At 40.2% G+C, this 22500-nt stretch overlaps 4 protein-coding genes across 7 annotated transcripts in view; 3 read left to right on the plus strand and 1 right to left on the minus strand.

Annotated features, from left to right (window-relative positions):
- Nucleotides 1-1727, minus strand: part of smarcc1a (SWI/SNF related, matrix associated, actin dependent regulator of chromatin, subfamily c, member 1a) — an 18041-nt gene extending 16314 nt beyond the window's left edge. For both annotated transcript variants that reach the window (XM_034298286.2, XM_034298285.2), the window contains exons 1-2: nt 1474-1727; nt 70-189 (exon numbers count right to left, since the gene is read on the minus strand). In XM_034298286.2, the coding sequence (XP_034154177.2) occupies nt 70-189; nt 1474-1668 (315 nt within the window). In that variant the 5' untranslated portion in view covers nt 1669-1727. The remainder of the gene's footprint in view (nt 1-69; nt 190-1473) is intronic.
- A 728-nt stretch (nt 1728-2455) lies between these two features.
- Nucleotides 2456-3884, plus strand: LOC117595771 (cartilage intermediate layer protein 1). Its single transcript, XM_034297869.2, has 6 exons — nt 2456-2510; nt 2589-2625; nt 2761-2788; nt 2879-2932; nt 3121-3292; nt 3576-3884. Exons 1-6 carry the CDS (start codon nt 2500-2502, stop codon nt 3685-3687), a joined length of 414 nt encoding a protein of 137 aa, XP_034153760.2. The 5' UTR covers nt 2456-2499; the 3' UTR covers nt 3688-3884.
- A 3228-nt stretch (nt 3885-7112) lies between these two features.
- Nucleotides 7113-13432, plus strand: LOC113524801 (mucin-5AC-like). The gene is made up of 12 exons (XM_053227819.1): nt 7113-7197; nt 7281-7317; nt 7909-7936; nt 8048-8110; nt 8913-9084; nt 10418-10555; nt 12035-12088; nt 12167-12203; nt 12339-12366; nt 12457-12507; nt 12697-12868; nt 13114-13432. Exons 2-12 carry the CDS (start codon nt 7306-7308, stop codon nt 13235-13237), a joined length of 879 nt encoding a protein of 292 aa, XP_053083794.1. The 5' UTR covers nt 7113-7197; nt 7281-7305; the 3' UTR covers nt 13238-13432.
- A 2794-nt stretch (nt 13433-16226) lies between these two features.
- Nucleotides 16227-22500, plus strand: part of ppox (protoporphyrinogen oxidase) — a 15164-nt gene continuing 8890 nt past the window's right edge. The window contains exons 1-8 of one of the 3 annotated variants that reach the window (XM_053227944.1): nt 16227-16301; nt 17535-17598; nt 18068-18184; nt 18309-18443; nt 19872-19987; nt 20115-20247; nt 20799-20943; nt 22031-22224. In XM_053227944.1, the coding sequence (XP_053083919.1) occupies nt 18098-18184; nt 18309-18443; nt 19872-19987; nt 20115-20247; nt 20799-20943; nt 22031-22224 (810 nt within the window). In that variant the 5' untranslated portion in view covers nt 16227-16301; nt 17535-17598; nt 18068-18097. Of the gene's footprint in view, nt 16302-16326; nt 16692-17534; nt 17599-18067; nt 18185-18308; nt 18444-19871; nt 19988-20114; nt 20248-20798; nt 20944-22030; nt 22225-22500 lie in introns of those variants that run through there. The other 2 variants (XM_053227946.1, XM_053227945.1) reach the window with 2 other exon arrangements.

A 22500-nucleotide genomic window follows, 5' to 3' on the forward strand; every position in this document is an offset into this window, starting at 1 on the left:
GGTGATCAGTCCCAGCAGGCTGAAGGAGAGCCGGTGTGTGTGTGTGGGTGTGTGTGTGTGTGGACTTACGGGCAGTTTGGTGAGGGCCGGGTTGCTCACTCTGCGTCCGAACGCGTCCTCCTGGAACTGGAGAAGCTGAACCACCAGTCCTGCTAACGATTTACAGGACGGAGAGTCGGCCTGGACATACTGCAAAAAGACAAAAAGACAAAATGGCAGTGGAGGCTAATTTACATGGCTGCGTGTGTGTGTGTATATGTATGTATACACACACACACACACACACAAACACACACACACAAACACACACACACACACACAAACACACACACACAACTGTATAAAAAAATTAAATGCATTAAAACAAACATTAACTGCATTAGGACATAACAGTAGTGGATGATCTGAAGGGAGTCAAAACATTTACAGTCCTTTGTTGTTTTTATTTTATTTAAATTGTTCTTTTCTGTTAAAATGATAATTTGACACACAAATAGGAAGGGGGTGTGTAAACTTTTGCACACAGCTGAACAAATAAAACAGGTGGCTACGGTTAATTTCCATATTCCATATTCAAAATAATAATAATCCCGCCTCCTGATCTAGGATTAGCGAGTATCTCAAACATACAAAATCCTGATTGGCTATTGTTATATCAATATTAGCAAATCAACCAATCATAGCGCAGAAGAGAGATACCAGCAGCCAATCGCGACTCAGGAGGCGGGCTTCTGTCGGAACACTGATGGATAAAGCCTAGTTGTTGTTAGCAATGTGCTAATTTCACTCCACTGACTGAAAAGTACAATCATTTCACAAGTTCACGGCATAAAATAATTAGAATTAGAAATATTAGTTTATTTGTTGAAGTTCAGTATTTCTTAGAGCAAAATGAAATATGAATTTTTGTGTAAAACATAGACTAAAGGTTTAATAAACAGAACTTAGCTAGGCTAGCGAATTCTGCTGTCCAGTATAGAGAAATCGGCTTTGTAAACTTTTATTAAAATTAAAAATGAAAACAAATGCATATAATATACAGCATAATTGATAAACAAACAAACAAACAATAAAACTAAACCAAAAAGATTTAATAAATGAACCATCAGCGCTGGTTAACTAACTCCTAACTAGTTCGGTTTCGCAAATAGCTGAACTATTGAGTTTAACTTATTTTTTTTTAAACTAACTATTCATATTTATTGTTTACAGCCAATGAAACTGTATTTTCACAGCTCAGAACAGGAATACACGGTTTAGCAGATGTGTGTTAGCGCGGTTATCCCGGGCCGAAACCCAAACCGCTCCACACACCGAGCACAAGTGCACTATAGTAGGCAGAGAGATAATGAATCACGCGCACTATCTAGTGCACTAGAAGTCCATTTGAGACGCGGCCGCCCCACTCGCGCATACAGCAGCTCGCTAGACTAGCACTAGCATTAGCACTAGCATTAGCATTATCCAGCTAACCTTTTTGTAGTGTTTTCCGATCCACAGCCGAACCGTCTCGAGTTGAGAAACCGTCTCAGCGCTCTCCCAAAATTTAGCCGACGGTCCTCCGTCCTTTTTTCTGCCCACCAAAGCACCGGGTCCCGCCTGACCGGCTGCTGATCCTCCCGAGCCCGAGCCGCCCGCCGCAGTCGCCGCAGTTCCCGCAGTCGCCATTGTTTCCTCTTACAGCGAGTCGCTACACCATCAAAACTAACCGTGCACAAAAAAAAAAAAAGAAAGAAAACGACTCTGCGCATGCGCGAGTTTGTCTCGTTTGTCTCGCGATGCAATGACGCAGCAACGTGATTGCGTCACGCAGAAGCAGGAAGTGAATTCCTGATGACACGAATAAATCATAATAGATGTATAAAAATGTCAGTTTGATAGGTTGTAACGTTGTTTTTTTTTTTAAATAGATCTGGATTGTCTAAGAATATATTTGAATGCGTCACAAGTTCACCTATATTCGAATATTATATAGACTCAAGACTTTTTGTAGTCCTTTTCACAAACTACGTGTCCCATAAAGCAACGCAGGTTCGTCTGGATAAATTAGAGACCGCCATCTCATCCGGGTATTTACGCTGTAGCAACGGATACACAGCTAATTAGTGTTTATTTAAATACATACACTTATTTCTAACTTATGTATTTATTCATTCATTTATATCTGTCTGTCTGTAATCCGCGCTGCATGTACAGTATGAAAAAGCAGAACTACGGCTATAAACATGTCTAAAGAGCGACATCTAGTGGACAAAACAGTCAACAAAACATCGCTGGTACTTTAACCGCCTGCAATAGCTGCTTTTGTCCACTAGATGTCTCTGTAAACTAGTTTAAAGCCGCAGCTCTGCTTTAATTGTCACCCCTGATTGATAAGCGCACCAATCAGCTGCAGCTGCTCATTATTTCAGTGGAGATTGTGAACCAATCAAAATGTTTAAAGACGACTCCTGTTAAAGGAAGCCTCATGGGCCTTCAGGGTGTGTCGACTGGAAAGACATGAGATTCTGGTGAGCATGTATAATCTTTAACAATAATGCTATTTAGTGAATATTATCCTTTTAAACTGGTGTTCTTTGTTCTGTTAGTTTTGGAGTGAAGCCTGCAGGCAGTATGAAGGAGTTGGTGAGTTGTATTTTCTCTGAGCTTCACTGAGGCTGATGGAGAATATCTTAATTCTCATTGTTTGGGTTGAGCTTGCTGGCTCCATCACTTTACTGTTTCTGAGGATTTAAGTGTAATGTCTTGCTCTTATTCTAGATCTTTGGTGTGTTCTTGGTTACAATGGGTTAGTCAAATCAAATCTATTACTTTATTATTAATACCAAGTGTTGCTTGGGGTGAGTTACTATTTTGGTAAGTTTTGTCTGCGTTGCAGGAGTCTTCTCTCAAAGTTGGGCGATTCTACTCCCTTTAGGTCTTCCAGTGGAAAGTGAGTTTGGGGTTTTATTTAAAAAAAAAAAAAAATTCCCCAGCTGATGCATTAAACCACATTGTAGAGACTAATGGTCTACATTCACTTTACACAGTGGAAAAGAAAACCGTCATAATACAACTAATACTGTACACATACAGCTTTCTTTATACAAACTTCATAATTAATCTTTCTCTCTTTCTCAGTTTGTTACACTCAGTGGTTTGACCGTGACAATCCTAGTGGATTAGGAGATTATGAAACACTCGACCAGCTGAGAGCAGAATATCCAGGGACAATCTGTCCCAAGCCTTTAACCATTGAAGCTCAGACTGTCTCTGGTACTCCAGCCTCAAGCACTGGACAAGTGTTTCAATAGTGAGTTTCCCTTCTGAAGTTTCTGTTTTAAACTTGTGGTTAAACAGCTTTCTGATTCAAGACACTGCTGTCATTCAGTATTTTACTGAACAGTTTAGTTATTAATTAATTATTAATTAAAAAGTTTCTATAACACCATATAACCTGTTGTAATTAGAATGGTTTCCAATGGTTTATAGAGCAGGTTCTGAATGTTAAGTATTGGATGGAATTGATGTGGTTTTGGTGCTGAGTGTTTATGGAAACTTTTTTTCCTCCTTCCTTCTCTCTCTCTCTCTCTCAGCTACAACACGGTGTATGGCTTTGCCTGTGTGAATTCTCAGCAGAAATTGGGAAGTTGTCTGGATTATAAGGTGCGTTTTAGGTGCCCGTGTCTTGACCTTGAGGTTCTCTGATCAACCTGTGGCTTGAGTTAAACGTGTTGACCTTCAGGCATCTTATTGCAACCTTGTTAATTCGTGTTGCTTCCTGTCTCTTAACTCAAATGTGTATTGAGAACATGTACAGAATGAACTTTCTTTTGGAGAGTAATCGCATGAGCAATTTGTATCCCCTGTAATGAGAAACTGAATAATAAAAATAAAAAAAAAATTCAGTCCTGCTGCTTGTCTGATTCTTGATCTCTACTCTATGGAGTGTCTCTGGGATATTGGGCTCCTCCAAATCGGTCATGTTTTTCTGGGGGGTGGCATGGGTGCATGTCTTGGATGCTGTATCTTACCTCCTATAAGCTGAGCAGTAGAAATAACTCCATGTAATATCCTTTCTGAACTGGCATGTTGGTAAAGGGTGTTGTGTGTGTGTGTGGGGTTTTTTTTTTTTTGTTTGTTTTTTTTTTACCCCCCCTTTCTCTTCAGTATAGACATTCCCGGAAGTGCTCGCTCTTGTAGAACGTCCCTTGCTGGAAAAACAAAACTGAGTTTAATATGCAGAACAAGTGCATATCAACAACATTTTAAATAACATCAGACACGCCCTTCTCTGTGATCTGCTAGATGGTGTGAATTGATTACTGAACACTAGACTGGGTTGTAAATTCTGTACTCCTCTGTAGGCAGTTCCCTCAAAATGATCACCACAGCTGTCTGGTCAGAGACGGGGACTATCTCCCAAGCAAATTTTTTTTTTTTTTTTTTTGGTGCTACGCATCTTTCAAATGTCCTCACTGGACAGAGGAAGACGTATCCCTACAGTGACAAACCAGAGAAATCTTTTTACTTTTATCAAAGTTATTCTAGAATTTCTTAACCTGGTTTTCTGCCCTCTTGAATTCTCATCCTCTACTGGCTGGCTGTCTGTCCTCCTCCTCACGAGGCCACAGGGGCCCTTCAGTAGTCCTTAAGTTGTCCTCTACTTGAAGTGATGAGTCTGGCCACCCTATCAGGAGGTCTGCCCCCCCCCCCCCCCCCCCTCCCTTTTTTTCTTTCCCCCAGTGCATGGGTCTGGGTCAGCTACACCTGACATGTTAAACCCCTGGGAAACATTGAGAATACTTTATCTTGAGCACCATTTGCAAAACTTCCTGTCATGGCTTGTGACCCTACTTCAACATGGAGAGAGGATGGAGTGCATGTCTTTCCCTCAAATTCCTCCAAAATGTTTTGGGACTCTATCTTTTTGTTTTTGTTTTGCCTGCAATGCCATATGGCAACTCCTTGACGCTCCTAGAAATTGTTTGCTCCTTATGGTCCAATGTGATGGGTGGCAGGTTCCCTCATATAGCCTAGGGCTATTTCGATAGCAGCTACTGAAAGTAGTCGCCAGTGTTGATGGTCAGTGGCTTGTTAGCTTGCATTTGACAGTTAGGTCTACACTTCACTATCAGCCAAGAACAGGGAGTGAAATTCCAGGTGTAAGGCAAACAGTTTTATGCTATTTGTCACAGTTCACAATCTCAGTATTTCAATAGAAAGATTGTGTTCTTGCACTAAAATGTTATGATTTGAATATTGTACCTACATGTATGTGGGTCATATAGAAAATTAGCTTTAATATGCTCATTTATAATTATTGTTTAAAACTAATGTATCATGATTTTCTTCTGAGATGCATTCAGCAACCAAATTATGAACCCCATTCTAATCCTGGGTAAACCTGTGTTCCTAATAAAGTGGCCAGTTAGTGTATATAACAGTTGGTGGTCGGTGGTGTCAGGTTTGTTGCGAGTCTGGCCCTGACCCCAGGAAATGTATCACATCTGTTTTGACCTATGGGTAAACATTACGATATCTTCTGTGGGAAAAGTTTTGTAATAGTTTTTAAGGTGCATCATTGAAACAAAAGTAAGAAACATAAAAAAACACTTAATTGTTTTTCTTTCACTTACGAGTGGCATTTCATCAGTTCAAGTCTTGCTTCACTATTTGTTTGTTGTTGTTCCTGTGCAACTTACAGGTAAATTTCAATCTCGGCAGAGAGAGGACATGCTGATATTTTTTCAGAGATGATACAGGGCAGAATTGTTTTTTTTTAGGTCTTAATAAAAGCTATGAAGATCACACACAAGCTCTGGGATAATTTAAATTCTTATATAGCCTTTAATAACATGCATGCCATATCAGTCTTCATACTGTTGCACCTAAAATAAATAAATAAAATCCAAACAAAAACATTACAATCTAAAACTTTACTTCCTCATGCTTATCCTCCTGAAAGGAAGCCCTTGTTCTAAGAGTGTGTTTATTAACTGGGTAAGAAGTTCCTAGAACAGGAACAGTCTACATACACGTCACCTGACCTACTAATGATCACATGTGACAGAAGTGGCTACACCCTCTAGAATAAGTGCTTAGAATAAAGGTCAAAACAATCAATGTAGCTTAAAATGAGGTTTGTTTAATAAGCATGGAATGTATGGCATGTGTACATGACAGATTTATACAGAGATCGCGTGAGAATAGATCAGAATTACTAAACACACCCTCATGTCCTGAAAACGAATCCCGTCACCAGGTACCTGATTTTGGGTGAAAATGTCCTGGTACTTTATTCATGATGCTTTAAATCTTCAGAAAAGACAAAACAGCTCCAAAGCATCACTGATCCACCTCTAGATTTTACACTGGCTTTGGGAGATTTAACTCATTTTAATGAAACATCAACCAAAAGATGATCAAAAAGTTCCATTTTATTCTCATCTGACAATCGATTCCACATTCTCCTCCATTCTGACTTTCTTCTGAAGCATGCTGGACCTTCAGTGAGTGGTCTATCCCGGGCAGGGTCGTGATGGAGCGGGAGTCTCTCCTAGATTTTACACTGGCTTTGGGAGATTTTTTTCATCAAACAACTACCAAACGATGATTAAAGGCACAAAGCATGAGAATACACTCCTGATGGGATGCCAGTCCATCACAGGGCACCATACGCACACACACACACACACACACGCATACAGAGGCACATTCACACCTAGGGGCAGTTTAACGTAGCCAGTGAGTAAACCCACTCGCACATGGGGAGAACATGTGAAACTCCACACAGACAGTGACCTGAGCTCAGGATGGAGCCAGAAACCATGGAACTGTGAGGAGACAACACCACCCGCTGTACCACCGTGCTGCCTTCCCAAATCTACCTCTAAAACCTGGAACTGGGATCAGGAGCTGGGGTCAAAGTTCAGATTAAGGCTCATGTCAAGGTTAGGCCTGGGGTTAGTACTAGCTGATGAGACTGTTGACATGGTATCACATGCTTTGTTTAATTACAGTTTTCTCTCTTGTTGTGTTTTTGACTTTCAATCTGGAATTTTTTAATTGTTAGGGCGTGTAGCAAAAACGCATGAACTATTTCTACTTATGGGTAATTATAGCGGCATACCACCACCGGGTCCTTATATATAAGCTGTGTAAGTGACATGGTCACGAGAGAAGCTTCACGGCGCTCACCACTGAGAAAAAGTCGAGGTACTGGTAAGAACAAATAACTTTTAAAATAATGATTACAACAATATTCTCTGTCCTTTACATGTGTGTTTTTATTCCTTTAGCTTTGGAGTGAAAGCTGCAGGCAGCATGAAGGAGTTGGTGAGTTTCATTTTCTCCGTTTCACTGAGACACTGATGCTGAAGTTCTCCTTCTACCTTCCTCTCATTTTTCTGTAATATTATATTTAATTTAGTTTTAAATGCTAAAGATTTTAGTTGCATTTTATTTACTGCTTTAATTTTTACATTTTAGTTATTTATTTACAGATTAAGAGCCTGTAACATTTTTTGATTCTCTCTCTCTGGGAACCCTTAAACATTTTATATAGACAACAGAGTGTTCAGAGTGTTTCAATATCAGAGCAAGGTTTCCACATTGAACCCTTTTAGGAAGCTAAGAACCCTTCAAGAACTGGTTTATCTAAGAGTGTACCGAGTACCACAAAACTAAATGTTAAACTCCTGACAGGTTCTAGGTGTTAATGAGAAAGTTATGAGCAATAATTGGAGTTATCCAGTTCTACTTACCGAGTTAATACACACAGGCTTAGAAAAGAAGGGTTCTTAGCTTCCAAAACCACGTTCTGAAAAGGAAACACTCTCTTGTAGGGTTCTAAAAGAACCTTAAAGTCTGTGTAGCTGTTTGTTATACTGTTTTAAATTCTAACTCGAGCTTTTTTCTTTCTTTCAGATATTTTGTGTGATCTTGATTGCTACTGGTAAGTTCAAGATCCACTTCCTCACTGATAGAAAGTGTTTTTGAAATAGTTATATAATTTATCATTTGTATTACTATTATAATTCTAATGTTTTTATTTGCTGCTTTACAGGAGCTTTGGCTCAGAAAGAAGAAATTCAGCTCGAGAAAATTGAAATTCCTCCTTGTCCCAGGCGTAAGTTCCAAATTTCCCAACACTTTCAACACCAAACACTCATCATAAGCAAGGAATAAATTACTAAGTGTCGTGCTGTTCTAGGAAAATAATCCATGACAGGGTGGTGTGATGAGGCGGAGTTACTGTAACCAAATCAAAGTTGATCCGAAGCATGTCCCCGAGTGTTTTATTCCTCTTACACTACAGCAATTTACCAACAATTATAATTTTTAATTTATTAAAGAATAACACATCATAGTTTTTATCTGTTTACAGTTATATTTAATGTTGTGGAATGTCAGTGAAACGAGTTAGTTCCTGTTGTCGCTTACGTTATAGCAGCTCTAAACATTCGTTCCCTCACCAGCCTCGTTATTCTCTCTCTTCAAGTTAATAAAAGAAAAAAACCGCAGCTTGTTGTGCATGTTACCGAGAAACCGCAAAGAAGCGTAAACTCGTCTGTCCTGAAGAAGTCGGAAAAATGAAATTAATAGCTTTACCTCTGACTGTTACAAAGCGCTGACACTGGAGACTCCTTCCATAAATGTTAAATAAACGTCTGCTTACAGAAAACTTCACCACATCAACGATTATGTTTAATCCATTTCTTATGAGTGAAGTGTCCACCGTACAAGTCCCTGTGAATGAGCTGTTACTGTACGATAGAAACAATAACGAGAACAAGCGCATTCATATATTTCTAATCAACACTATCTGACCAATCACAATCCAGAACTCAACAGCATAGTGGGATAAAACAGCTTTAATACTCAACTTACAGCTTAGACTTTTCCATAATGACACTTTTTCTGTCTTTTAGTTTGTTACACTCGGTGGTTTGACCGTGACAACCCCAGTGGGTTTGGAGATTACGAAACTCTCATCAACCTGAGAGCGGAGAACCCGGGGAAGATCTGCGATTATCCTTACTCCATTCAGGTTCAGACGCTCTCTGGACAAGACGCTTCAACCACTGGACAAGTGTTTGCATAGTGAGTTTGTCTTTACAGTGTGTGTGTGTGTGTGTGTGTGTGTGTGTGTGTGAGAGAGAGAACAGTAGCAACTGCATTTCATTGGTTCTGTACTCGTACTCTGCACAATGACAGTAAAGTTGAATCTAATCTAATCCTAGTTGCAGTGATCAAGGCTCTCACCAATGGTACCAGTAAGTGTGGAACCATTTATAGGGCACTAAGGAGTGAATCTATAAACCACTAATGCAACTCAATGCTTCACTTCAGTTAGTAGCTAAAGTAAACTAGGTGCCAGGACCCAAGTCTGCCAAAGAAGTGTCCTGATTGTAAAAAGTTGGGAGAAATAAGGGTTAATCATTCCAGAGGAGTCAACTGTACTGATGCCAAAGGCCCGCCATTGATCAGAGACGGGTCTGGGTGCACCTTTCAGCATGTCTGTGACAATGAGACTGTCTGGGGAAAGATTCCTGAGGTGTTCCACTCACCAGCGAGAGCATTAGTAGAAACCAGAGTTGCATTTGCCCTTTCGGGGCCTCGAGTAGATCACTGCGGGTTTGTAGCTGACTTCTGTATCACATGGGCAGAGACAATGAATAATGTGGGGGCACAAGTCACTTTCGGTACAACTAACTGCTGGTCAGCCCACTTGTGGAGGTTCCGAGTAAGATGGAGAATGTTCTTTAACCTTAATTCCATAGGACTGATGATGAAAAGCTAGATACCAGTGATGTACCAGTGACTAATTTCATTTAGCTTGCTAGCCAGTTAATTTAGCATCAATCAGAGAATGTTAACTCATGACTTATATAGCTACTAGATCATTTGGTTAAAAAATGGTTAGAAAAAACAGACAATGAGACCACAGTGGGCTACTTGCATTCAGTGCTATGACGCATTTCCATTTTAAAATAGTACAGCTCTCACATTTCTGTCAATTATTTATTCATCAGTACAGTGTGAGAGCAACTTCAGAGTTAAACCTTCAGGTTTCTCTAACTATTATTCCTAAGTATTTCTAAGGTATACTTATATAAGTTAGACATAAAATAGGTATTTCTTACCGTTGTACTCGTGAATGCATGACAAAACATACTGTCATCTTCAGGAGGTCTTTCACACACAGACTGTAAAATACCGGCATTGTGAGTGTAGTGAATGATCCGTTCTGTCCATGTTCGGGTTTCTGTAGCCATCTTGGGTTCCCAGAATTCCTAGCTATGACTCTGGTGGTGTGGATCAGATTCTTATACAAATCATTTCTGAATAAATAAGAATGCTAATGAAGAATGTTTTACTTTTTGCTGTCTTGTCTTTTACCATTTTTGTTTTTTTCTCTCTCTCTCTCTCTCAGCTCTGACACAGTGAATGGTTTTGCCTGTGTGAATGCTCAGCAACCAAAGGGCAAAAGGTGTTTGGACTACAAGGTGCGCTTCGTATGCCCATGTCCAAAGTTGGAACTTGCAGAAGACACTCTCATCCAGGAAACTGAGTAAAAGCTGCCCAATGGAAGCTGAAACTGGTCCATAATCTGAAGTGTCTAATCACTTTTTTTTTTGTTTCATTCTCTCCTTTTCTTCCCCTCTGCTCTTAACTCATTGTTCCATGCAACATCAGTGCTCATATCTACAATAAGACAGTCTGGTCCACTCTTTATATCATCCAAACTAATACCTTTCATGGAAATCTCTTCCATTACACATCCCAAATGCCAGAAGTTATCATGAACATCATGAGCTTCACCTCTTCCTTCACGACTGACCTGGCAATGCTGTCTGTGTTGGTGATGCTTAGAAAAAGAAGCCAATCAATGCACCAGTTTTAGAGAAAAATATATTTGATCTTCTTTTTTTCACTTATTTTATCAAATTATTCTACATTTCTCTAACCAACCTACAAGAATACAACACTCATTGACTTGTGTTAAGTCACTAAAATCTTTTTTTTTTTTTATTAGTCTGATTGCTGAAGTGCTGACTGTCCAATCCTGTATTCTTGTTTTCATGAAATAAAGCAAAGTTGATTTGAAATTTTGTACCTTTTACAAAAAAATACATGTATACAGTCAGGTCTGGAAGTATTTGTACAATGATGGAGTTTTGTGATTTTGCCTTTATACACCACCACAATGGATTTGAAATAAAACAATCAAAATGTGACCAAAGTGTAGACTTTTAGCTTTATTTTAAGAGGTTCCACAAAAAATATGGCATTTACCATTTAGGAATTACAGCCATTTTAAGCAAAGTACCTCCATTTTCAGGGGCTCAAAGGTATTTGGACAATTGAGTGACAAGAAGTTAATTGACCAGGTGCTGTCCATTCCCTCGTTACTTCAAGACGAATGAAGCAGATAAAAGGTCTGGACTCAGGAGGCGGGCTTCTGTCAGAACACTGATGGATAAAGCCTAGTTGTTGTTAGCAATGTGCTAATTTCACTCCACTGACTGAAAAGTACAATCATTTCACAAGTTCACGACATAAAATAATTAGAATTAGAAATATTAGTTTATTTGTTGGAGTTCAGTATTTCTTAGAACTTATGAATTTTTGTGTAAAATAAAGACTAAAGGTTTAATAAACAGAACTTAGCTAGGCTAGCGAATTCTGCTGCTATGCTGTCCAGTGTAGAGAAATCAGCTTTGCAGACTTTTATTAAAATATTTTAATAAAAACATTTTTGTAGACATTTATTAAAATGCATATAATATACAGTATAATTAAAAAAAAAAGAAAACAAAAAGATTTAATAAATGAACAATCAGCGCTGTTAACTAACTCCTAACTACTTCGGTTTAGCAAATAGCTGAACTATTTAGTTTAACTTCATTTTTTAAAACTAACTATTCATATTTATTGTTTACAGCCAATGAAACTGTATTTTCACAGCTCAGAACCAATCAGCTGCAGCTGCTCATTATTTCAGTGGAGATTGTGAACCAATCAAAATGTTTAAAGAAGACTCCTGTTAAAGGAAGCCTCATGGGCCTTCAGGGTGTGTCGACTGGAAAGACATGAGATTCTGGTGAGCATGTATAATCTTTAACAATAATGCTATTTAGTGAATATTATCCTTTTAAACTTGTGTTCTTTGCTCTGTTAGTTTTGGAGTGAAGACTGCAGGCAGCATGAAGGAGTTGGTGAGTTGTATTTTCTCTGAGCTTCACTGAGGCTGATGGAGAATATCTTAATTCTCATTGTTTGGGTTGAGCTTGCTGGCTCCATCACTTTACTGTTTCTGAGGATTTAAGTGTAATCTCTTGCTCTTATTCTAGATCTTTGGTGTGTTCTTGGTTACAATGGGTTAGTCAAATCAAATCTATTACTTTATTACTAATACCAAGTGTTGTTTGGGGTGAGTTACTATTTTGGTAAGTTTTGTCTGCGTTGCAGGAGTCTTCTCTCAAAGTTGGGCGATTCCACCTCCAGGTCTTCCAGTGAAACGTGAGTTTGGGGTTTTTATTTATTAAAAAAAAAAATTCCCCAGCTGATGCATTAAACCACATTGTAGAGACTAATGGTCTACATTCACTTTACACAGTGGGGAAAAAAAACCCTCATAATACAACTAATACTGTACACATACAGCTTTCTTTATACAAACTTCATAATTAATCTTTCTCTCTTTCTCAGTTTGTTACACTCAGTGGTTTGACCGTGACAATCCTAGTGGATTAGGAGATTATGAAACACTCGACCAGCTGAGGGCGGAATATCCAGGGACAATCTGTCCCAAGCCTTTAACCATTGAAGCTCGGACTGTCTCTGGTACTCCAGCCTCAAGCACTGGACAAGTGTTTCAATAGTGAGTTTCCCTTCTGAAGTTTGTTTTAAACTTGTGGTTAAACAGCTTTCTGATTCAAGACACTGCTGTCATTCAGTATTTTACTGAACAGTTTATTACTAAATTAGTTTCTAGAACACTACAGAACCTGTAATTAGGGCTGCTCTGATGGTTTTTATAGACCAGGTTCTGAATGTTAAGTGTTGGATGGAGTTGAGATGTGGTTTTGGTGCTGAGTGTTTATGGAAACTGTTTCTCTCTCTCAGCTACGACACGGTGTATGGCTTCGCCTGTGTGAATTCTCAGCAGAGGAGGAGAAGCTGTCTGGATTATGAGGTGCGTTTTGGATGCCGGTGTCCTTGGCCCCGAGGTTCGCTGGTCAACCTGTGACTCGAGTGAACGTGTTGCCCTTTGTTTCTTCAGGCATCTTATTGTAACATTGCTAATTCCTATCGCTTCATGTGTCTCTTAACTCAAATGTGTATTAGGAATATGTACAGAATGAAAACTCTTTTGAAGAGTAATCACATGAGCAATTTGTATGCCCTGTAATGAGAAACTGAATGAATAAAAAAAAAATGTTCAGTCCTGCTGCTTGTCTGATTCTTTCTCTACCCATATGGGATTAGTTTTCCATGGAGTATCTCTGGGATATCGGTCTCCTCCAAATCAGTCCTGTTGTTTGTGGTTTGTTTTTTCCCTTTGGTGGCATAGGTACACATACATGGGAGACATAAACAGCCCATGGTGGGGATGGGAGGTGTCATTGATGCCTCTCGCTCTCTGTAATGTTGGGCAACTGTGTTCCAATGATGTTAGGCAGTTTCCACTACCTGCTGTAGTGCCTTCTGGTCACACACTGCAGTCATTGTACCATACTGTGATGCTTTCAGTGGTACAGTGATAGACCTTCACCATGATCTGAGGAGCAAGGTGAGCTTCCTTCAGTATCCTCAGAAAGTACAGGTGCTATTGCGCCTTTTTGAGAAGCGAGGAGGTGTTGAGGTTCCAGGAAAGGTCGGCGGAGATGCGGACACCCAGAAACTTGAAGCTAGAGATCTGCTTTACCTCAGTCTCATTAATGAAGATGTGTAAAGGGGTGTGTTTGTGGCTACTCAAGGACTTCCAGTAGTCCACAATCAGTTCTTTTGTTTTCTGAATGTTAAGATCAATGTTGTTATTGACACCATATAACCAGATGCTGAATCTCTTCCCTGTATGCTGTCTCATCATCTCTGATCAGGCTAACCAACGTAGTGTCATCTGCGAACTTGATTAGAGTTGGAGCTGTGCATGGGTACACAGTCGGAGGTGAAGTGGGAGTAGATGAGTGGACTCAGCACGCAGCCCTGTGGTACACCGGTGTTTAGGATGGAGGTGGAGAGTTTGGTGATCAGCTTGGATGGAATGACAGTATTAAATGCAGAACTAAAGTCAATGAATAGCATCCTCACATAGGAGTTGATCTGTGGGAAGTACTGAGGTTGACCTGTTAATATGATGGGGTCTCGAGTGATGCTTGTCAAATGAGAGAGGACCAGCCTCTCAAAGCACATGGTGATGATGGGGATAAAGGCAACTGGAAGGAAGTCACTGAGCACTGTTGCAGCACCGTGCTTTGGTACTGGAACAATAGTGATGGTTTTAAAGGAGGTGGGGACAACTGCTTCGGCCAACAATAAGTTGAATACATCTCTGAAAACCCCGGCTAGCTGCTGCGCACATGCTCTGAGCACCCGGCCTGGGATGCCATCGGGGCTAGCAGCCTTGCGTACGTCCACCCTGCTCCACATCTCTGGTGGAGAAAGAGAGCTGGGGGCCACCAAGTGGAAGCTCAGCTTTGGCAGACACTGTTGCATTTTTCCGGTCAAAGCAAGCATAAAAAGTGTTGAGTTCCTCCAGGAAGGAGCTGTCACTGGTTGACCACAGGCCTCAGGAGGTCTTTCACACACAGACTGTAAAATACCGGCATTGTGAGTGTAGTGAATGATCTGTTCTGTCCATGTTCGGGTTTCTGTAGCCATCTTGGGTTCCCAGAATTCCTAGCTGTGGCTCTGATGGTGTGGATCAGATTCTTATACAAATCATTTCTGAATAGATAAGAATGCTAATGAAGAAATTTCTCTCTCTCAGCTATGACAGTGAATGGTTTTGCCTGCGTGAATGCTCAACAGCCAAAAGGAGAAGAGTGTTTGGACTACAAGGTGCACTTCGTATGCCCATGTCCAGTCAAAGCTGCCCAATGGAAGCCGAAACTGGCCCATTATCTGAAGTCTAATCACTTTCTTTTTTACCAGCTTCATTCTTTCCTTTCCTTCCCCTCTGCTCTTAACTCATTGTGTTTACTGAACTGATGTATATCTGATCCTGTATTCTTGTTTTCATGAAATAAAGCATTCAAAGTTGATTTGAAGTTTTGCACCATTATACAAAAAAATACATACATACATGTACATTGTGCATAAACAAACAATTGAACATATAATCAAAATAAGCACAAAAAAATTAAGTTTCCTTGTTTAATTTAGTGTCCTTTATAGAGCTCTGATTAAGTCTAAAAATCGTAATGAATTTCATTATTGATTAATTGGACTGTCTTATGAAGCTCTATGTCACTTCAGTTACACTAAAATTAGATTGAAATGGCGGAATTATTTTTTTCAACCCAGTAGCTCTAATACATTCGCCATCAACTTTAATAGGAACATCTGTACACCTGCTCATTCATGCAGCTATCTAATCAGCCAATCAGGTGGCAGCAGTGCAATGCATCAGACATCAGAATGAAGAAAAAGTGTGATTTCTGTGACTTTAAGCGTGGCATGGCTGTTGGTTCCAGATGAGTATCTGGTTTGAGTTTTTCAGAAACGGCTGATCTCCTGGGATTTTCACACACAAGTCTCTAAAGTTTACACAGAATGGTGCGAAAAAGAAAAAAAACATCCTGGAGAGGAGAATGTCCAGACTGGTCTGAGCTGACAGGAAACATATAGTAACTCAAATAACCACTCTGTACAACCATGGTGAGCAGAAAAGCATCTCAGCATTCACAACACGTCCAACCTTGAGGTGTTGAGTGTTCTTATAGCTCAGTCATAATCTTGTTTATTCTACATTTCTCTAATCATCCTACAAGAATCCTACAATACTCACGAATACCTACATGAAAATTATTAGCCTTGTGTTAATCCTTAAAAATCATTCAATCTTTTGCTAATCTGACTGCTGAAGTGGTGTTTATCCTATCCTGTATTACACGGTCTGGAGTGTGTTATTCCGCTTATACGGAATATAATTTATTAACAAACAACACGTCACACTTTTTATCTGTTTACAGTTACATTTAAAAACTGGCGTCTTGTGTTTCCTCCAAACCGGCAGGTGGCGCTGGAGCACATGCACCGCTCAAATACAACCGCGAGAGAAACGCGGAAGTGCCTGGCTTTAAAAGCAAGTACGAGTGCTCTTTATTTTTCTCTTTGACAGCGAAATAAAGATGATTATTAAATGCTGTAATTGTTCCAAACCTGAATAGATATTTATAGAAAGTGGCTAAATGTTCAGGAATGTTGCTAAAGGCTGGAGTTTTCTTCTTCGTGCTTCATAATCGCTTTAACTGACTTTCACTAGATTACACATTTCAGCTAATTACCACATTTAATACTTTAATATAATTTACACACCACTGCTGCTGAATTCTGTATTATATCAGATCACAGGTTTATATTATAATACATTATCGTTGCTATAGTAACAGCTCGTGCACGTGTTCTGTAAGGAGAAGTGTGTTTATGTAACATTTGTGGAAGGAGTCTCCAGTGTCAGGGCTTTGTAACAGTCAGAGGTAAAGCTGGAACTTTAACTTTTAGGAGTTTACGCTTCTTTGCGGTTTCTTGGTAACATGACAAGCGTTTTTTTCCTCTTATTAACTTGAAGAGAGAGAATAAAGAGAGGCTGGTGAGGGAACGAGTGTTTATAGCTGCTATAACGTAAGCGAGAACAGGAACTCACTCGTTTCACCAACATGAAATGTAACTATAAATGGATAAACAGTGTGACTTGTTTCTGTTAAGTAATTAATTGTAATCGTTAGTAAATTGATGTGGTGTAAGAGGAATAAAACATTTAGGGACGTGCTGTTAGAGGAAAATAATCAACATCAGGGTGGAACAGTAACTCCGCTTCATCACACCATCCTGTAGTTGATTATTTTACTAGAACAGCAGCACACACTGTTTATAACTTCCATATGACGCGTCCTAAACACAAAGATATTTACTGCGGTGTTTGTTGCAGTAGTCTTTTCCGGCAGTGTGACAGTCGAACACCTCCAGCATGTTCGTGATTATTCCCGATGGAGACCTGAAACGTGTTCAGTGTGTGAAGTTTGAGGTTAAGAGACACTGCAGACTTTTCATTTTTGGCTGAAACTCTTCCTTGTGTTCTTCCACACACACGTTTCTTTATTACAGACTCGTCCTTTTGTTAGTCAATATGTTGAACCTGATAAAGACAAAGCAGCTTGCTTATCAGACACTCCACCCTGATACACACACACACACACACACACACTCTTCAGTCCTTTTTAAGCCTCCAACAGAGAAACTTTTACACAAAAACACACCCAGGATTTTACACCATTTCTCTGCTCTCATAAAAAAACGTGTGAAATTGTCTCTTTGTCCAGGTGAAGATTTTTCAGGCTGGAGGTTTTTGCTTTTACGCTCTGATTTATGACCACAAACACCGGTAAGGGCAGTTATTATTTATATAACTAAAATAATAGTAATAATCATCTGCATTGATGTTTCTGGCATTTATACAGCACTTAATAAACCTGGATGGAGAAAATGAAATGCAGTATGAAGTACAATATACTACATAAATATAATCTCCCTTTTTAAAACCTGTTGGATTACCCGAGACGTATTTACTGTTTACTGTCTTTCTTCCTTTCTTTCTTTCTTTCCTTCCCTGGAACTCTGAGGCGAAACATCTTTCTTTTATTTTTTTATTTCTTGCCCCGGAGCTACGAGGCGAAACGTCTCAGCCACCAGTTTTATTTTGTAACGTAGTAGATTTTTGCAGAAATCTCCCAGTGACGCATTTTTCACAGACTCTGTTGTGGGATTTGATTTTCACAAAAACACATATATAAATCTGAATAAATATTTGATGCTCTTGTCGTGCCATGTGTTGATGATGGTGTGTGGTGTGAAGGTGTGTGTGTGTGTGGGGAAGTGTGTGTGAATGCAGAAGTGTGTAGCTGTTCTTGGAGGGGGGATCAGCGGTCTTTCAGCCTGCTATTACCTCAGCAAAACCTCCAATGTCTCCAAGGTAAACATTATTATTATTATTATTATTATTATCATTATTATTCTGATGTTCACTGTGTGATGTTCACTGTGTGATGTTCACTGTGTGATGTTCACTGTGTGATGTTCACTGTGTGCTCCTGCAGGTGGTGCTGTTGGAGGCGACGGGGAGGTTTGGAGGGTGGATAAACACTACTCGTAGGGAGGATGGAGCTGTATTTGAACACGGCCCGAGAGGAGTCCGACCGGCCGGAGCAGTGGGGAGAAACACACTAAACATGGTATTATTATAGTTTGTGTGTGTGTGTGTGTGTGTGTGTGTGTGTGTGAGAGAGAGAGAGAGACATCCTGCTGAATGTATCTTATGAAGAGATCCAAGTTTTCTTTTCCAAAAAATACACAGTAACGAAAGCAGAAAGCAGGTTTATATTTTTAAAGGTGCATTACAGCAGTCCTACACTCACGCTGCATTCTGATTGGTCAGAAGGTGTTGATTAATTTCCTGTAACAGCATCTCTGACAGTAGTGCAGCTGCAAATCACAGGCTTATATTAATGCGCTCGTACGGACACATTCGCCTTCTCAGAAGCACCACATGAAATCCACACAGTTTCCTGTTTCCTGTATGAGGAGAACTCAGTGAGTTTTATGACATCACGTCTGACATTATGATGTTTAAATGGTGGAGAATCTCCTGTTATTCCGTACAGAAGCTGTAATTAGGAGGATAATATATATATATAGAGAGAGTGTGTAGATCATTACTGTGAGTTTGCGCTTTGCAGAAACCTGAGACGTGCCGTGAGCACTCTTCTCTCAGAGGTTCCAGATTTGTTCTCTGTGGGCGTTTTAATAAACTGTGCCATCGCCATGAAAATGCCAAAATATTAGTTTAAGATGAGACATGAGGCTGTTTCTGTCCATATTTGTGTGAGAAGATTTTTAATTAAGCAGAGGTACATCATCAGGATTGTTCCACAAGAAGGTTTTAGAGCGGAGAGAATGGAGAAGTGCTCTTTAATCCTCCACTCGTTCGTTTGAAAAGGAGAGACTGGTTAACCTTACCAAGATATTTCGAGTGTTCGCTAAGCTCATACAGTCATAAATTATTATAAAATATAGCTAGTGTTAGCTGACTTGGTTAGCTAGTTATAATATCAGTAGATCGAGCTGCAGCTTAGACATCAGAATGAGCAACGTATCAGAAATGCTGTAAGGAATTCCCCGCTGAGGGCGTGACGAAGAGTTTACTGCAGAACAGGACACGGCTTTGCTTCTGACCTGAACTTCTCTGGGCTGTGATCGCAGTAAGAGCTTCAGGTCTGTGATGGAAAGTTCGCACACGTTCAAGAGACTCGACTCTCATTTCTAGCCCAACCCAAAACCGTCATTAACCACGCCCTTTTATTTATCATCAAATAACTCCTATTAAACATATTTATCACGAGGAGAAATATTAGCGGAGATATCAGGATCAGCAGAACTTTTAAAAACGACAGAACACTATTCCCAAAAATAATTTATAGAGATGAAACTTTAAATGGAAGTTTGGCTCTTTTCCCGTTCACTAACACAGGAAGGGGCGGGGTTAAAAACTGTACCACGGCCAGCCACTAGGGGGCGTCAGAGACATTCTGGCTTCGTTTTTAAACCCCAGTTACGACGTCCGCTCACGTGTACAGTCACTGGTTCTGCCGTGTCTCCTGCAGCTGTCTGATTTGGGTCTGGAGCGTGAGATCCTGCCGGTTCCTCATGATCACGTGGCCTCCAAGAACCGTTTCCTGTACGTGAATGGAGAGTTACACAAACTGCCCTCCAGCATCAGGTTCGAGTTCCGTACACACGTTTACACACAAATCACTCTGGAGTACGTGATGATGAAGATGAGTGATGATTTTCCTCCTGCTGTCTCTCTCTCTCTCTCTCTCTCTCTCTCTCTCTTTTTTCCTCAGTGGAGTGGTGAAAACGGTGCCTCCGTTTTCCCGTCCCATCATCCTCAGCGTGATGAAGGAGGTCCTGGTGAGGAAGGGGAAGCAGGAGGACGAGTCCGTGCACTCGTTCGTGTCCAGGAGATTGGGCTCTGAGGTGAGCCATTAATGACTTCCAGGCAGGAGTCATGAATATACATGAGTATGCAAATTAGGAAACGCCCCCAAACAGTCCGTTGTGTTTTTTCGTTTCATCGATTTGTTACATCTTCATCCTTTTCTCACTGATCTATCTAACAGAAGGCAAATCTGTCATCATTACCATGGCAACCACCATATCTTCCTCACCAATATTAGCTAAGTCAGCTAGCTAGTCATTTTAGCACGCTGGTTCGGCGGCTAAAAATTTTCAAGCACCACGCTGTCAACCTCAAATCTGTGACGCGATTGGTCCAAAGATGTGATTACTAATTTAGTGACATCACAAACAGGAGCTCATGTGTAGCCACGCCCCCAAATACAGGTTAGAAAGTCCTGAGAGTCTGTTTAAAAAAAAAAAAAAAAAAAGCCTTAAATTTGAGCCAAAATCTATAGAATCAGCTCCAGAGTTTAAAGCTACACAGAAGGCATTGCTGCAATGTGACACGGTCTCCTGTGTGTGTGTGTGTGTGTGTGTGTGTGTGTGTGTGTGTGTGTGTGTGTGTGTAGTTAGCAGACATAGCGATGGACTGTCTGTGTCGTGGAGTGTTTGCGGGAGACAGCAGGAAGCTGAGTGTGCGCTCGTGTTTCCCGCCGCTCCACAGAGCCGAACAGGACTGGGGCTCCGTCCTGCTGGGCATGCTCTTCGGAGGAGGTGATGTTTATTATAATTACATCATTAATAATTAATAACATGAATATAATCCAGTGCCAGTACTGTGTGACACAGTATTTAGGAACTGATTTAATTTCATTATGAATATTAATGACCTATTAGATTTAGCATGTGCATATTAATGAGTGTATAAAGTTATAAACATCAGCAGTCCCTTTCAACACAGAAGATAAGCTTTTTATCACCATTAAGCAGAGAAAATCCCAAGGAAACAAAAATATGCACTATATACGCTCATTACATAGAGTATAACATAACAGTGCACTAGATGAGCATTTCTGATATCAGCAGATACAGGACACACTTATCAGGAAGGAAGGAAGTGTAAAGAAAGAAGGAATGAAGGAAGTATAATTAAGGAAGGAAGGAAAAGTGAGGAAGTAAATAAGAGGGAGGGACAGAAGTATAAGTAAGGATGGACAGAAGGATGTAAGGAAGAAAAGAAGGATGGCAGGATACATGTAAGAAAGAAGGATAGAAAGAATGTGTACTAAAGGAAGTGTGCAGTTACAAGTAAGTAAGGAATAAAGTATTAATGTGGAAGGAAATGTGGAAAGAAGGAAGGAGGGAAGGAAGTATAAATATAGAAGGAAGTATGGAAGTATAAGTAAGATAGGAAGAACAAGTAAATAAGTAAGGAAGGAAATATAAACCATTTAAGGACGTAAGGAAATATAAGAAGGGAAGGAAGTGTAATTACAGAAGGAAGAAAGGAATTAAAAATGAGAAAGAATGAAAGGAAGGAAGTATAAGAAGGAAGGAATAAGTAAGTAAGGAAAGAAGTATAAATAAGTAAGGAATAAATTGAGGAAGGAAAGAAGGAAGTGAGACAGGAAGTAAGTAATTAAGAAAGGATGTAAAGAAGGAAGTATAAATAAGGAAGTTGGGAATCTGAATAAATTGAATATGTAAATATTATGGAAATGTGAATAGAATTTGCAGAGTGTAAGTCTCACACACACACGCACACACACACACACACACACACACACACACAGGAAAATAACAGGAATTAAACGTGAGGTTGTGATATAATGACCTTCGCTACGTGTACACCGTGTTTTAGAGAAGGCGGGTACAGGCGGCACGTCGGCGCTGGCACAGCGGGCGAAGGCGGAGTCGTGGGCGCAGTGGTCTCTGACAGACGGGATGCAGACTCTCCCTGACGCCCTGCAGGAGGCGCTGAGGGGGCGTGAGCGAGTGGAGATCCATCACAGCGCCCCCGTCAGGTCTCTGAGCTACACTGCGGGCGGCTGGGAGGTGAGACGACGCGGTGTGATAGAAATAAAACAACGTAAACATGTTTACTGAAACGTCTCTACAGTCCCGGTGACGGCGATTAGCGCATTAGCAGTGTGAGAGTTAAACTAGTTAGTTTCAATCACTGCGTAACCAAACCCTGCTCCGGAAACCATGGCAACCAGGAGTAACCGTAAACCCTTGTGGTGATGTGTGGATAACAATGCTGCTGTGTAAAAGTTATTGACTCAGTTAGTGCACTCGTATCACTTTTATACTTTTATACTTGTTATAATT

This window comes from Pangasianodon hypophthalmus, chromosome 22, assembly GCF_027358585.1.
Source record: "Pangasianodon hypophthalmus isolate fPanHyp1 chromosome 22, fPanHyp1.pri, whole genome shotgun sequence".
NCBI lineage: Eukaryota > Metazoa > Chordata > Actinopteri > Siluriformes > Pangasiidae > Pangasianodon > Pangasianodon hypophthalmus.